Source organism: Anser cygnoides, chromosome 20 (assembly GCF_040182565.1).
Source record: "Anser cygnoides isolate HZ-2024a breed goose chromosome 20, Taihu_goose_T2T_genome, whole genome shotgun sequence".
NCBI lineage: Eukaryota > Metazoa > Chordata > Aves > Anseriformes > Anatidae > Anser > Anser cygnoides.
In genome coordinates, this window is record NC_089892.1 from 9,606,305 (window position 1) to 9,621,528 (window position 15,224).

General features: G+C 62.0%; 1 protein-coding gene across 3 annotated transcripts in view; it reads right to left on the minus strand.

The window, feature by feature from the left end:
• LOC106037043 (collagen alpha-1(II) chain) overlaps positions 1 to 15,224 on the minus strand; it is a 75,705-nt gene that overhangs the window by 4,563 nt on the left and 55,918 nt on the right. For all 3 annotated transcript variants that reach the window (XM_066980750.1, XM_066980749.1, XM_066980751.1), the window contains exons 20-57: positions 15,163 to 15,216; positions 15,032 to 15,076; positions 14,698 to 14,751; positions 14,532 to 14,576; positions 14,294 to 14,347; positions 13,562 to 13,606; positions 12,953 to 13,006; positions 12,561 to 12,668; positions 11,369 to 11,422; positions 11,005 to 11,058; positions 10,572 to 10,616; positions 9,993 to 10,046; positions 9,414 to 9,458; positions 8,731 to 8,784; positions 7,944 to 7,997; positions 7,488 to 7,541; positions 7,154 to 7,207; positions 6,852 to 6,905; positions 6,586 to 6,630; positions 5,924 to 5,968; positions 5,625 to 5,732; positions 5,328 to 5,381; positions 5,037 to 5,090; positions 4,756 to 4,809; positions 4,454 to 4,561; positions 4,317 to 4,370; positions 4,008 to 4,115; positions 3,284 to 3,337; positions 3,105 to 3,158; positions 2,859 to 2,912; positions 2,407 to 2,460; positions 1,762 to 1,869; positions 1,552 to 1,605; positions 1,353 to 1,406; positions 1,073 to 1,126; positions 833 to 886; positions 671 to 724; positions 446 to 499 (exon numbers count right to left, since the gene is read on the minus strand). In XM_066980750.1, the coding sequence (XP_066836851.1) occupies positions 446 to 499; positions 671 to 724; positions 833 to 886; positions 1,073 to 1,126; positions 1,353 to 1,406; positions 1,552 to 1,605; positions 1,762 to 1,869; positions 2,407 to 2,460; positions 2,859 to 2,912; positions 3,105 to 3,158; positions 3,284 to 3,337; positions 4,008 to 4,115; positions 4,317 to 4,370; positions 4,454 to 4,561; positions 4,756 to 4,809; positions 5,037 to 5,090; positions 5,328 to 5,381; positions 5,625 to 5,732; positions 5,924 to 5,968; positions 6,586 to 6,630; positions 6,852 to 6,905; positions 7,154 to 7,207; positions 7,488 to 7,541; positions 7,944 to 7,997; positions 8,731 to 8,784; positions 9,414 to 9,458; positions 9,993 to 10,046; positions 10,572 to 10,616; positions 11,005 to 11,058; positions 11,369 to 11,422; positions 12,561 to 12,668; positions 12,953 to 13,006; positions 13,562 to 13,606; positions 14,294 to 14,347; positions 14,532 to 14,576; positions 14,698 to 14,751; positions 15,032 to 15,076; positions 15,163 to 15,216 (2,259 nt within the window). The remainder of the gene's footprint in view (positions 1 to 445; positions 500 to 670; positions 725 to 832; positions 887 to 1,072; positions 1,127 to 1,352; positions 1,407 to 1,551; positions 1,606 to 1,761; positions 1,870 to 2,406; positions 2,461 to 2,858; positions 2,913 to 3,104; positions 3,159 to 3,283; positions 3,338 to 4,007; positions 4,116 to 4,316; positions 4,371 to 4,453; positions 4,562 to 4,755; positions 4,810 to 5,036; positions 5,091 to 5,327; positions 5,382 to 5,624; positions 5,733 to 5,923; positions 5,969 to 6,585; positions 6,631 to 6,851; positions 6,906 to 7,153; positions 7,208 to 7,487; positions 7,542 to 7,943; positions 7,998 to 8,730; positions 8,785 to 9,413; positions 9,459 to 9,992; positions 10,047 to 10,571; positions 10,617 to 11,004; positions 11,059 to 11,368; positions 11,423 to 12,560; positions 12,669 to 12,952; positions 13,007 to 13,561; positions 13,607 to 14,293; positions 14,348 to 14,531; positions 14,577 to 14,697; positions 14,752 to 15,031; positions 15,077 to 15,162; positions 15,217 to 15,224) is intronic.

Here is a 15,224-nt window from a genome sequence, read left to right on the forward strand (position 1 = left end):
GCCAAGGAGGGGCCTCGGGAGCCACAAGGGCTGCGAGAACTTGGGGTGTTTTTAGGGACCTCGAGGCATTCCTCAGCTTTGATTTTCCCTTTTGGCAATCCCTCCTCGCCTCCAGCAACCCCTGCTATAAACACGGGTCAGGTCCCCTGGCTGGCTGCAGAACATCCTGCCTTCGTTTTCCTTTTGGTGCCATTTCCAAAGCTGACATTTATTATTATCATTACTATTTAACCGGAGAAAATGCAACTCCCGACAATCAGAAAATAATCTTGGCCATTTTTTTGGCTAACACTAAGCTGGGAGGAGAAGGCAGGACGAGAGCTGTGCAGCACCTGGAAGCCCCGCTCCTGTTAAGGTCCCTGCTTAGGTTGTGGGGGGCACCCACAGGGTGCAAATGGGGAGCAGGGGGCACCCCCAAACCTCACTCCTCAGCACCAGTACTTACGTATGGTCCTTGTGGGCCCTGGGGCCCCGCCAGCCCCTCGTCACCCGGGTGGCCCTGCAACGCAGAAGCGAGAGACCCTCTGCTGGGGCAGGAAGGGACTGGGAGGAACTGGTGGGGGACAGAGCCCTGGCTGTGTGCCGCGGTGCCCCTCTATCAGCCCGTCCTTTGGGCACAGCCAAAGGATTCCAGAGTCAAAGGCACCCAGAGCACCCCTGGCCACCCTACCTTGGGTCCGCGGGGGCCCCTCGGGGGCCGGTGGCCTGCCTTGCCTCGCTTGCCCTGGGGACAGGAGACTGCAGACTCAGAGCACAGTAAATGCACCGCCCCCACCGCCTGCGTCCCCCTCCCCATCAGCCCAGCTCTCCGCCAGGACGAGCACGCCCTTACCCTCCTGCCAGCTTCTCCAGGGACCCCTTCTTGCCCCTCGCGCCCCACATCGCCCTGGGGAGAGAAGGGAGGAGCTGGGAGATGTTTTGGTCACCAGCACCGGGACATCTGAGCCTGGGGCGATGCCGAGCAAGGGCTGCCCAGCTCCCGGAGATGGTTTCTCCCCAGGGACCATGGCTTGGACCCCCCCACTCTGTGCTTCCCCCTCAGTGCCCCCGTGCAGGACACTGCCCGTGGTACCTTATCTCCTTTGCGACCTTTCTGCCCTTGGGGACCAGCTTGTCCTGGAGAGCCCTAAAATCCCAAAGGAGAAAGAAACCCCCCTGTAAGGGTGCTGGGACGTCCCCACACTGCTCTCACCCACACCGGGCACAGGAGCAGGGTTTGAGCTGAAGTCTCTTTGGGGCAGTGTTTCGGCAGGAGCAGGAGCACCCATGTGGGGATTTGCTGCATCTCCAGGAGATCCCAGCTCAGCCACCCGCATCGGAGAAGCACCAGCACGGCCGCCCCAGCCCCTCACCGTGCGCCCTGGTTTTCCCGGTGTGCCCGGCTCCCCTTTTGCACCCATCAGGCCCTAAGGAAAAATTAAATAAATCAACCCAGCTCCGAAAGACAGGCTTCGGGACCTATGCCCCAGCTCCTCGGGCAGCCCAGTGAGGTCCAGGCTGCAGAAGCTGGATGAGGGAAAGGGAGCGCGGAGCAGCAGGGCAGCCACTCACCTCGGCGCCGCTCGACCCCGGGGCTCCAGCACTGCCCGGTGGCCCCAGAGCGCCCTGGGTTCATTGGGAGACAAAGCAGGGACCGGCATCAGCTCCGGGCATCAGGGGCAGGCAGCAGGGTCAGGGCTCGTGTTGCTCCCCAAGGGACCCCGGTGCCACCCCCGCCTTTCCACCCCGTGCCTCAGTTTCCCCACAAATCCCACACCTCACCTGCCGGCCCGGCTTCCCCGGTGCGCCCGCCGCTCCTCTGGCTCCTCGGTGCCCGGCGTAGCCCTTGAACCCGGGGCCGCCCGGCTGCCCACGGGCACCCACCGAGCCCTGTGGGACACATGTGCTGAGGGCACAGCCGTACCCGGGCAGCCCAATGCTCGAGGACGGGGCTGCAGGCAAGGTGCAGTACACTGCAGCACCCTCAGCACGTGGCAGCGCTGCACACCGCAGGACCACGGCCGTAACCACATCGTTTGTTTCCCGGCCAGCCCTTAGCGAGACCCGCAGGTTTGCTCTGTGAAAGCTGGAGGAAAGGAAGCCAAACGAACCAGACCTGCTTCGGGCAGGCTCGGGCAACTGGGGATTAAATGCACGGTGGCCACAGCAAATTTTGATAATTTTTTTTAATAGCCCCATTAAGACGCCTTTAATGAGCTGTGGTTCTAGAGGAACCAGGGAAACGACAACTCATTCCCAGGCAACTGCAGAGCCAGCCAGGGCAGAGGAGCAGGGTCTCTGCGTGCCCCCAGGCTCCTGTCCCCAGCAGCAAGCAGCCCGAGGTGCCCGGGGCTGCCCGCAGGTGCTGTTCCTCCCGTTCCACGCTGCACCTTTGGAGGTTTGGCACGGAGGCAGGCCGGTACTCACCACGGGGCCAGGCTGGCCGCGGTCTCCCTTTGCTCCATCGTCTCCTGCAGGTCCCTGCGGTGATGTTGGAGGTTCAGCACAAGCCAGGCCCCACCACGTGCTTCGTGCTCAGGCCCTTTGCAGGCATTTGGAGCATCCCCTCCCACCCACGGTGCTCAGCCAGCCAAGGGGTGCACGACGGTGCCTGGTGGCACCTGGGTGCCACGGGGACATCGATGTGCTGAGATGGCAGGAGCAGGTCTTGCACAAGGCATCGGCACCCCTAAATGCCAGGCTGGTTTTTGGGGTGGGGGCACAGTCCCCCTGCTGGGACTCAGAGCCTCATTTCTGACCCCCCACCCCGAGCAGTTACGGGGCAACAAATCCTTTGGCTTCAGTTTGTACTAGAAATTGTGAAGCCCTGGTGAAGCCTCGGAGAGCTCCCAGCTCCACAAGCCCGGGGACACCAGTACCTCCAACCCGGTGGCACCAGTGGGTCCATCCCTGCCTCGAGGTCCTGGGTCTCCCTGGGGAAGAAAGGGAAATGCTCCCAGCTCTGTTCCTGGCAAGCTTCTGGCCTTCGAGATCTTGGCTCGAGGTGCCAGGCTGCCCCAGCCCTGGGTCTGACCCAGGTCCCCAGAGCATCCCCCCACCAGCCAAGGAAAGCAGTGCTTGGGCAGAGCCCAGAACGAGAAGGGCTGGAGCATTGCCCTCCCTACCTTCGCTCCCTCGAGACCGTCGAGCCCTAGAGGACCTCGCAGACCTGTGCTGCCCTGTTTGGGGTAGAAGAAAAACACGGGGCTGACAAGCATCAGCCCTGCCCGATGCTCCCGGTCACACGCGTGTCCCCCGTGTCAGCAATCAGCCCGAAGGGAGACAGGGACACGAGGTGACTTACAGACCGCCCCCGGGCTCCTGCAGGTCCTGCAGCGCCGGTGACACCGACCTGGCCCTGGGACAGAGAGGGGGACGCGCTCAGTGGCAGGAGCTCGGCTGAAGGCAGCATGAAGCAGGCACATGGCCACTTCCTTCAGGCCAGCAGCCCCTCGGGGACAAGAAGCTGTCCCAGAGGCAATGGTGGTTCCTCCCTCCGTGGCACTACAGGCACACGGGGAGAACAAGACCCACAGACACCACTGGCTGGAGAAAAGAGGCGCGAGGCCGGACCTCCCAGTCCTCCCAGCACACAGGAACTGGGCAGAACTCTGGGTAGCTTGGGCTCCTCGTGGCTCTGGGGTCCCAAAAGCTTTCAGAGAGACTGAAATCCACCTCTGAGAAAGTCGTGCAAAGGCAAAACCCATGAAGGTGTGCTGATCTCGTGGGGTCAGATGAAACTCTGCACACCAAGCTGCATTTTTCTGCCCAAAGGCTCACACGCAGGGAGCTGCTCCTCCCCGGGCCCAGCACTCATCCTTTTGTGCCAACGGGACCCAATTTGAGTGTCAGGCCCATGAGACACAGAACTCCCAAATTAAGGACATTTGCCAATTCTTAGCATTTTCTGTAGCTCCTGGAGCCCGAAGTCTCCTGCTGGGGGCAAACCCTGTTCCTGAGCACCCCACACCCAGCTGGGGGAAGCACAGGGGCCCCATGGCACTGGATTACTCCCTCACTGTACTTGCCAGCAAACCTTCCTGGCCCTTCTCTCCTCTGGGGCCTTTGCCTCCAATTTCCCCCGTAGCAGCTCCTGGTCCGGGTGCTCCAGGAAAGCCCCGAGGGCCAGCATCTCCCTGCTCCGAGATGGAAACAGCGGTGTCACGGCGAGGAGGAGAAAGAAGAAGCAATTAAGTGAGCGTCCCCACGAGGACACGTCCCCCAGGCACCCAACAGGTCCTGGGGACACCCCCTTCCTGCACCCGTCCCACAGGGATGGGCTGGGAGGCGGAGGCAGAGCATGCTGCGGGTGGCAGCACAGAAGATGTGCTCCCCACCTTGTGTCCCCGTGCTCCCGGCTCGCCCGGCTCTCCTGCGTCACCGACATCGCCCTGCCCGGGGGTGAAGCACCATCAGCACCTGAAGCAGCGGCCGTGCCCCTTCCCCGAGGCAGCCGCAGCCCCCCAGCACAAACCTCCTTCCCCTGCTCCCCGGGCCCCCCCGGGGGTCCTGCTGGCCCCTCGTCCCCTCGCTCCCCACGGCCACCTCTGACGCCCGGAGCTCCGCGGGGTCCTGCTTCTCCCTGGAAAGGATGAAGACCACCAGGGTTATTCTTAGCCGACTTCTCCAGCTGGCGCTGGCCCTGCCCATCACTTACCACCACGCAGCCCCCTCCTCACCCCCAGTTTTCCTTGCACCGGGTGCTAAAGCTTCAGGAGGGCCCTGCTTCCCCCTCCCACACCCAGGCACGAGCACGCTGGGGCCGTGAGAACTGACCTGCTGCCCCTTGGGCCCCGGCTGCCCCTCTGCTCCTGGTGGTCCCGGTGGTCCCTGCGGAGGAAGCACACGGCCAGTCCCTGGCACACCTCGTCCCCACTGAGCTCCAGGGCTGGGGATGTTCTCCTGGGCAGGCTGCTGCCTCCACTCCCCCCCCCAGTTTCCTTCACCCCACGTTGCACAAAGCCCTGGCCCCACTAGCACGGACGCAGCCTCACCCTCGGGCTCTAGCTGAGGGTCGCCAGGAGGCGGGCAGGGTGTGGGGTGTCCCTGCCACCTACCTGCTCGCCATCCAGCCCGCTGACACCGGCGTCCCCCGGATCTCCCAGGGCACCCTGCCAGGGGACACAGGGACGTGAGTACAGGCAGCTGTGATGTGCTCACAAGGCTCATCTCCCGCCTTGCATCGATCCCCGTCCCACTAGCACAGACTGGGTCCAAACCAGAACAAGCGCGTTTGGCTGCAGCCCAGGAGAGGGAGCACCCCTTGTGCCAGTACAGCCAGCCCTGCCGGGTGGCTCCAGACCCACAGGGCTGGCAGGGGGGAACCAGGCCTCCTCCTCCTCCCGTACCTGCTCTCCTCTCATCCCTGAAGGCCCCTCGGGTCCTCTTGGACCTTCCCGACCCTGCAAACGAAGAAGCCACGTTAGCGACAAGGCATGGCATTAACCCAGGTCCCTGCAGCTCCTGAGCTTGGATGCTGGGGGGCTGATGACGCAGCAGCCCACGTCCTCACTCTCTCACCAAGTCCCTTGTACCAGCCTCCCTCCTCTCCTCCATGCAGAGAGGGAAGCCCTCGTCCTGCTGGAAAAAGGCAAGGCTGCAGCAGGAGCCGTGCCGTACCCCACAGCAGCCACGTTGGCACTTACCGGGTACCCAGGGGGGCCAGCAGCCCCTGGTGCGCCAGCTGCCCCCTCTTCCCCAGCCAAACCAGGCTTCCCGGGGACACCGTCCAGCCCCCGCATGCCGGGGGCTCCCTGCAAGGCCAGAAGGATGTTAGGGCACCCCAAGGTGTAGCCCACGGGCAGCTCCTCTCCCCCCGGGAGGGCAATGAGATGGGAGAGACCCCCCAGCCTGATGGCACCCCAGGTCGCTGAGGGTGCAGGGGGGCACGGCACGCAGCCCCAGCCCACAGAGCAGCTCTGCAAGCTGCAGCTCTCCCACTCACCGGCAGCCCTGGAAGCCCCCGAGGACCCGGCTCTCCCGCTCTTCCCTGTAACACAAGGGCCGTGAGCAGCCAGGGACACCAAGTAGGCTGCAGCTGAGCCACAAACCTGCCTGGGTCACCCCAGAGGTGCAGCAGGACAAAAGCCAGCAGGCAGTGAGCAGTACCAGGGTCCTGCCTCTCGCTGCCGAGAGCAGATGGGTCTGGGATCCACATCCCTAATGCTATAGGTAGTACGTGGTGTGTATGGTGTATGGCACTGCAGAGCATTACGTGGCATATATTGCAGGGCATATGCTGCAGGGTATTGCATGACGCGTTGCAGGGTATTGCAGGGTATTCCGTGGTGCCTGCTGCAGGGTGTTCTATGGTACATGTTGACGGGTGTTCCATGGCATATGCTGCAGGGCATTGTAGGGCATATATTACAGCGTATCACAGGGTATTATTACAGGGCATGTGTCGCAGGGTGTGCAATGGTGTACACTGCAGGGCATTGCAGGGCACTGCGGGGTATCGCATGGCATATGTTGCAGGGTATTCCATGTTATATGTTGCAGCATGTTCCATGGCATATGTTGCAGGGCATCGCGTGGCCGCAGGGGTCAGCAAGCCCCGCAAGCAGCCCAGAGCAGCCCCGCTCCCCCCGTGGGATCCAGCCCTACCTGGGAGCCGGGAGCACCTCGTGGCCCAGGGGGGCCTGGCAGGGCCTGGGGGAGGACAGAGACGTCAGAGCCCTGCACCCAGCCCCGACCGCAGCCCCGCAGCTCCCCCATGGCCCCGCAGCTCCCCTCTCCCCACGTAGCCCCTTGATGCTGGTGGCAAGGATTTCCCACGCTCTGTGTCCAGCCCAGCAGAGCTGATCTGCTTGGCGCTGCATCAGGGGGCGGGGGGAATTTGGAGCCGCCCGGAGGCAGCGAACAGCCCTCACCTTGGGACCAGCTTTTCCAGGGAATCCGGGTGGGCCTCGGGCTCCCGTTTCTCCCTGTTGGGAAGAAAAAAAACCAAAACCACACACCAAAACCCCAAACCCTAACCCTTCCTTTCTGCCATATGTTTCAATGCAGTAACTCCCCGAGGGACAAAAGATAGCAGCCTGCCGTCTTATAAAGAGGCTCAGGAGCTGACGTGCTGGGAGAGCTGCGGGATCGCCCTGCGTGGGGCCGGATCCTGCCACCCTCCTCCTGCCCAGCACCAGCCATCGGGGTTGGTGTTGCCATTTCCCAGCCCTACCTTGTCTCCCCTGCGCCCCGGCCTCCCGCGGTCACCGGCTGGTCCTGGGTAGCCCTGGGGGAGAGGATGGTGTTAGGAGGCAGCTGGGGCCGTGCTGCACCCGTGGGGTTTGGGTGGAGGTGATGGTGGTGCTGTGCTCATCCAAAAGCACTCCGATGCCACCTTGCATGGGAAGAGCTGCTGGCCATGGGGATCCTCTCTCCTAGCAGCACCAAACCTTGCTCCTCACGCCCACCCTTGGACCCCACGCCTTCCCTGGGGGTCTGGGGAGAGGAGCTGTGCCCCAGATAGCCCCCGGCACTGAGCACAGCCAGGCAGCAGCTGCAGCACTTACATACATGCCGACAGGTCCCTGCGGCCCCTCCACGCCAGGCTTCCCGGGCAGACCCTGCCAGGAGAGACAGGAGCTTTCACCACCCTGCTCGCATGCTGGCAGTGCTGGGGGTCTGGGCTGGGCAGACCCCACAGGGGGAGCAGGTTGTCCACCTAGGAACGCGTCTGAGGGATGTGCATCCTGCTTTTTGCTCCATTTTCAGGCAGTCATCCTGCTCTGAGCAACGTGTGTCCCTCTGCGTGTCCTTGGTGGGGACCTGGGTCTGAACTTTATGCCCACCCGTGGTGAGAGCAGCTCAGATCCCCCAGCACCATGTTCCCATCCTGGGTGTCCACCCCCAGACCTCAGCAATCACCCAAATCCTCCCCATATCAGCCAAGAGTCGCTCGGGGATGTTCATCACCCCTGGGTGCCCCAACCAGCCCCCCGGACACCCACACCCCCATGGGCACTCACCTTTGGGCCCAGGCAACCCAGCTCTCCATCAGGTCCAGGTTTTCCTTGGGGGCCCTTTATATTCAAGGGAAATATTCAGGGAGGAGGAGGGGGTTGCAATGAGACAAGCCCCACCGAGGCACCGGTGGTGCTCCTGTGCTCCGCTGCGTCGGGGACAAACCCTGCCTGTCCTGGCAGCTCCTGCCCACCAGCACCACAGGGCTGGCAGCCTGGCAGGACTGTCACCATGCAGGGTGACAAAAACAGAGGGGTTTTGCTCTCGGGGTGCCCACCAAGCCCAGGTGAGAGCAGCCTCCCAGAGGTCTCATCCAGCTGCATGAACTGCTCCAGCTTCCAGCACGGTGCTGGTGTCCATCGCAGCCACGTGGACAAAGGCATGGGCTTGTTCTCCGTGACCCTGCACCACCAACTCCCACCCAGGGAGGTGGCGATGGAGCAAGCGCTTTGGTCCCCTCCAGTCACCCAGGACCATGCCCCCCGGGTGGGGAGGGGTTCCATGGGCTGTCCTTCCCCACAAGACCACCCCTGGCTGGGGGAAGCTGCAGGGCCCCCCAGGCAGACTCAATCCCTGGGGGAATTATTCTGCTATCCCTATTTGCGGCTGATTCTGCTGCTGAGGACTTTTTTTAATGCTTTTTCGCACAAAAAGATACAGGCCCCACAGATAATCTGATCCCTTGCTGGTTCCCCAGCAGCAGCACCAGCCCTCCCTGGACACCCCGCTGGCTTTCTACCTGCACGGCTTTGGAGAATAGGAAAAGGGGGCATCCATGTATGTTTTCCTTACCGTAGATCCAGGAGGTCCTGCGTGTCCTCTGCCCCCCTGCACACCAACAAAACCCTGGAGGGAAGGGCAGAAGATGAGCTCTTGGGGGGGGGAGGGAGAGAAGCACAAGGGTGAGAGACAAGGGGCTGGGAGGAGAGCAAAGGCAGAAACACCCGATGTGGAGAGGAGCCCCACTGGGAGCACGGGGGCAGAAACCACCCCAAAGCAGCGCACAGCACCCGCACGGCAGTGCCCAGCCTTTGGCTTTCTGCTTCAAAGCAGCGCTCCGGCTGCTTGCTGCTCCAGTGCTTCGGCTGTGCGCACACACAGTGCCCATGCAGACGTCTAGACTGTGCTATGCAATGAAAACAGCAAAGTCAGAGGCGCTTCTCTGTGACCCAGAACAGAACATTTCCCCTGTTTTGTTGTCAGGGAAATGCCAGCTTCCCACTGCCCTCCTTTTCTTTCAGAGTAAAAGTAAACAAATATTAGAATTCCTGCAGAAGGGACAACTTGCCACCGGTGATAAGAAACACCAATTTTGCAATAGCCATTTCTTAAACGCATCCCCTGTTCCCTCTTCCTTGCTTTTTGAGGGCACAGCCCCCACAAGGGCAGAGAGATGGGCAGTGACCTGCCAAGGGAGAGCAGAGGGGAGGATGGACGGACAGAAACGAGGCACACAGACATGCAGCTCTACTCACTGGAGGTCCCATCCTGCCCGGGCTGCCCACGGCCCCCGGGGGACCCTGCAGGATAAAGCAGGTGATGGTGAGGCTGGGGAGGGAGAGGCAGCCTTTCCATCCCATCCCATCCCATCCCATCCCATCCCATCCCATCCCATCCCATCCCATCCCATCCCATCCCATCCCATCGTGCAGGGCTGCAAAGCCCCCGTGAGTACAATCCTGAGCCAGCTCATTCCCATGAACACGGTGAGGGGCTTCCCCATCTCCTCGAGCCCCACAGTGTTTAGTGCCTGGCACCAGTGGCCCCATGGCACTGTGCGGGGACAGCACTAGGGACAGCCTGGCTCTGCGTGGCTGGACAAGGTGTGACACGGTGCCAAGCCCAACACACGCTCTCAGAGCTCTGCCGTGCAGAGATGGCCTTGACCTGGGTGGCCCTGGGGACAGATGGGTTTGGAAGAGCCCCCCCTGCATGGCTCTGCTCCACCTCTCCAAAGGCACTGTGACATGCAGCCTTCACCTGCGGCCCCAGCCCTCGTACGCCGTGCCAGCAGGTAAGGATATAATATATAGTACGTAGTACAGAATGGGAACCTGTGTACCAGGCTTTCCTTCTGCGCCTTCTGCTCCTGGCATGCCTCGCGAGCCCTGCAAGGAGAATCTCATCTCAAAGCAGAGCCCAGTGACAGACACAATAGCTTCCTAGCATTCATGCCTCCCACAGCAGCCCAAATCACGCAAAAATAGCAACAAATACACAGTGACATCGTCCCCAGGGTCTGTAGGAGCCTCGGGGCCTTCCTGAGCTGTCAATGGTTCTTCAGCATGGAACCGCTCTTGACATGCTTCTTTTCTGCAGCTTTGTGCATGTGCCTTGTAAAGCTTAGGGGTGAAATGAGAGACTGCAGAAAGGCGGCCCCGAAAGCAAGATGGGCGAGGGGTTGAGAAGAGACCCAAATTCCTGAATTTTCTAAGCCCAGGACAAGGGTGGAGTGGCGGTGCCTGGTGGGTGATGTGCCACAACCTGCTGTGCAACGTGCCGGAGCCCGAGGCGCTCACCTCCAGCGCTTCCAGCACCAGCCCCAAGCAGAGCCGAGCCTCTGCCCGGGCCCCCCACCCGCTGCCCCCCTTCCAGCCCTACGCACGGTGCTGGACGTGGCACTGGCTCCTTACGGGCAGTCCTGGGACTCCAACCAGCCCGCGCTGGCCCACGCGGCCCTGGAAAAGAGTGAGCGCTAAGAAAAGCATCTTTCTGGCAGCATTAGAGCAGCACATTGAGGGGACTTCCTGCAGCAAAGCTGGTGCTGGGAAATATTACTGTGAGAGGCTGAGTGTGAGGTGCTACGGGCCTTCTAAATGCAGAGAACTGGGCAGAGTTCAGCACAGTTTGGTTAGGTAGTGCTCCCTGGTGCCTCCCCCTTTGAATGGGGGCACAGAGGAGGAGAGGGAAGGAGCTCTACACCTCATCCCAGCCATCCTTCCACCCCGGGCAGTTGTCGTGGCACTGTTCCATGCCACCCAGCAAGGGGCTTCCAGGGCTGTTTCAGTCCCCCCCACCCAAAGATGCTCCCAGATTAGGCTATGGGTACCACAGCCCATTAGTTACCCTGGCTCCCCGTGGTCCTGGGGTTCCCTTTGGGCCATCTGGTCCTCGGCTTCCCTAAAATTCACACAGAGGGAAATGCAGGCATTTTAGGTAACCCTGAGGGTCCCCACCACCCCTGCACCCCAGCGAGCACTGAGGGGACTCATCCTGCCCTGCTGCCCAGGCGGCAGGTGGCAGATACAGGGATGCCATGCAGGGGGGACAGGAGGCTGGGGACACCCCAGGCTTGGCCACAGCCTGATCCCCATGGGGGTGACGCTGTCCCCTGGGTGCTGGCACCCACGCTGGGGTGACAGGGCAGGGTAGCCACGTCCATGTCCCTCCACGTGGAGCTGAGGGCAGCCCCATGGCTGCCGGTGCTGACCTTCAATCCTTCGCTGCTGTTCAGCCCCGCCGGGCCGATCTGGCCTTCTTCGCCCTGCGGGGAGAGGAGAGGGGGCGGCCGGAGCTGCGCCTTGCCCTGGCAAAGGCAGCACCCAACCCCCTGGGGAGGTCACAGACCCCAAAAGCAGAGGGACAGCGGGCATGGAGGCCGGAGGGGACAGTAAGTAAAAGGTGCTAAGAGCCATAGCACCAGTCCAGGTCGTTGCGTGCTCTGGGCCGGCGGCTCCCCCTGCCCCGGGGTTATAAAGTAATCCATAGGAAAAAACAAAATGGGACCGTGTTGGCCCAAAGCAGCACAGCTGAATATTTTTGTTTCCTGCTGATCGAGTTAGGGGCAATTTCAAGTGTTGCTGAGGCTCCCGCCTGCTTGGATGCAGCCCTGGTGCCTGGCTCCAGCCCGGCCGCTGGGCCCGACATGACAGGAGCCATGCCCGGGGCAGCGCGGCCTAGCGAGGCTGGGACAGCAGCGAGATGAGCGGTGCCACCACGCCGTGTCCCAGGGAGGTGGGAGGGTTCGCTTCTCATCCCGAAGAAAAAACATGAGGGCAGATCCAGGCGGGCATCCCAAAAGGCCTCCAAGATGGAGGGTGCCATGCGCAGCACGGCGTCAAAAAGGGGGAAGGCACGTGGGAAAGCCGCTGGAGGTGTGGGGCCAGCGCCAGGGAGAAATATCGATCTGCAGCTGGGTTCAACCATCCTGACGGCTCACTGGGAGCATGCACTGTGGGAAAAGGCACCTGGAAAATCATGCCTTTCTTTTCTGTGGTCCTTGAGCATTGTTGTTTTGGCTTGCAGGAGCTCGGGAGGGTGTGGGCCAGGCAGTGCCACGGGCGCAAATCAAGGCAGCGGGCTGAGGGATCACTGCCCTCTGAAACTGCCAGCGGTGGGGTCTGGAGCAAAGCACTGCGGTGCTGCGGCCTCCCGAGTCCCCAGAGCAAGTGCGGGCCGAGCAGCACAGCGGGTGGTGTCATTAGAGGGCTCCCGAGCTCCGTGCCAGCTGCTGGCGGGGTGGGGAGGGCAGGAGGGTGGGGGCCCAGGGCCTTCATCCCATGGGAGGAGGATGAGGAGGCAGCGGTGGCAGCAGCTGGTAGTGCTGGCCGCACTCCTTGCAGCCCTCAGGGCTGTCCCCTCCCAGGCCACCTGCCTGTACCCCCCCCAGCACCCTGCCTTACCTCGGGTCCCCGGGGTCCTGCCGCCCCGCGGGGGCCGGGGAAGCCCTGCAAGCCTGTTTGACCCCGCGGTCCTGGAGGCCCCGCTGCTCCCTGTGCTCCATGAGGACCCTTGGGAGACAAGGTGGCAGCACGTCACCGCCAGCCTGCAGCCCCCGCCTGGTGACCGCCCCACAGCCCCCACCGAGAGCATCCCGAGGACCCAGAACAGTGACTTTTTTTAGACACCAAACCAAGGCAGGATTTTAGACATCAAACCAAGGAAAGGTGACAAAGGGCGGCTGAGGAGCAGCTGCGTGGTTTGAGCATGCAGAGCTGAGTCTGGCTGATTTTCACAGCTCTAGAAGGCAAAGGGACACAAAGTGGCTCCAAGCCTCAGCCTGGGAACCTCGTACCTTGTCTCCTTTGGCTCCCAGGTCTCCCTTGGCTCCAGCAGGACCTCGGCAGCCCTGTAAGAGCAGCAGAGGCAGAGGGCACCCTCAGACCTCTTACACTCTTCACTGCAACCAAAGCGTGCTGTGATCTGATTTGGGCATCAAAGAAAGAAAATTTGGACTGGCTTGGAGCAGGGCTTTGCTCCTGAGGGGCCTTTCAGAGCTGCAGCGGGTACGTGCTGGATGTGCTCCCCAGCACGCGGTGACCCCCCCAGCCAGCCCTGCAGCAGCCTGCAGTGACAGCCCAGCTGCACCGGCCCAATGTCAGCCCCTCAAGAACCTTGTCCTTCTTAGCATGTTATTTAACACATGCTGAAGTGCTCCCACTTTCCTTGTCACCTCCCCAAAACATGTTGTCTTAGGACACACCGTTGTGTCTAAAAGCTCCTCTTATTACAGTGTTTCATGGAAGCCTAAGTGCAGCTCAACCTTCCCCAGAAAACTGCATTTGCCACCTATCCCAATGTCAGGTCTGAGCACAGATAAATAACACGAAGCTGGTGCTTTGGGCTGCTCTAATGTGGCTGTCCTGCACCCTGAGCCATGCGTGGTGTGGGTGCCATCACTCACCCTCTCTCCTTGGGTGCCTTTTGAACCCGGCAGGCCAATAAACCCCTTGAGAGAGACACAAAAACGCAAGTTAAAGAAACCCAAACCACCCACCGCAAAGCCAAATGAGCTGTGCACTCATGGGGACACCACTTCGGTTCCCCAGAGCTGCCACTGGTGTCCCAGAGGGATTTTCTCCCCAGCAGGGACCATGCTGGTGCGGAGCTGGGGATGCACGAGCCCTCCTGAGGCTACAGCCGCCCACCCAGCAGCCTCCCAAATGTCAGACCCCAAAATGCACCATCCACATCGAGCAGCAGGAAGCCCGTGCTATCCTGGGCCCCATCAACCTTCAGAAACAGCAGCTCAGCACCCAAACTGCTGGGGGGAAGCGCACCTCACCGCGCGCCGAGGGAGGAGTGTGCTGGCAGAACTGGGGCATCGCTGCTGGAAAGTCGGGGAATGTTCTGGTGAGCAGCAGCCAGGCTCCTCCTTGGAGCTGTGGCCTTTGGGGATGAGCATGAACACACACGAGCCCACCTGTGGTGGGACGTGAGGGTCCCTCCTCTGTTCCCCAGGGATCCTGGCCAAGGAGCGGGTGAGGCCGTTCCCCTGGGGGTGCAGCAGCACTGGGGCACCTCATGCACAGTGGGGGCTCGGGGCTGCCAGCAACACCCCGTGGTGCTTTAGGGTGCCACAAGGTGGAGGGAAGGAGGGGAACACCCCACTGGCCACCCACTCCCACGGACTTACCCCAGGTCCCTCCTGTCCCAGCTGTCCCCTGAGGCCAGGGACCCCCTCTGCACCCTGCAAGGGGAACGTCAGCATCAGCCAGGTTCCCCCCACGGCTGCGTTCAGGGGGTCTGCTGCAGGCACAGCCCCTCTGAAAGCAGCACGGCACCCATGGAAGGGGGCTGCCTCCAGGGGAAGCTCTCGAGCCCAGGTTTCATCCCCACCAGAGGCCAAAGCCAGCTGGGTGAGAAGCTCTTACAGTGTCTCCTTTGGGACCAGAGTACCCCTCCATCCCAGCTGGACCCTGCAGAAAAGCACACCAGGACGGGGCTCAGCAGCTCCCTTCCCCCTCAGCATGCACGAGCGGGGTCCTGCCCCTCAGAAAGGCAGAGCTGAGCCAGGACAGGGCCTGCAGTATCATTTACCTGGGTGCCCCCCATGCCAGGGGGGCCGCGACGCCCCTGCAAGCCATGTGGCCCCTGAAATGCAGGAGGGGGATGGAAAGCTACAATTAGGATTAAATCCATGCATGGCTGGTGCAAAGCCTGCAGTCCCCAGCCATGACCTCCTGCGAGAGGCACAAAAGGGATTCCCGCCCCTATCCCAGCCTCTGTGCAGGTTTTGGGGTGGGCTGAGGTCCCAGCCCTGCTGGAGGGGATGCCCTGAACTGGGTGACCCCTGGACCACCCAACCTCCCCCTCCCCGCAGCACCCCACAAGCTCTCCCAAGACACCCCATTGCCACGAGGTTTGCTCGTACCTTAGGGCCCTGGGGGCCGGGCAAGCCAGGAGGACCCATCTCTCCCTGGGGAGAGAGCAAGGAAGGGACGAGGTGAGTGCAGCAGCTGGAAAACCCCAAATATCAGAGCAGGGTGCCCAGGGCAGACTCACCTGGGAGCCGTTGACTCCTTGGCACCCGACGGAGCCTGGCTGGCCCGGCTCCCCCTGCAAGG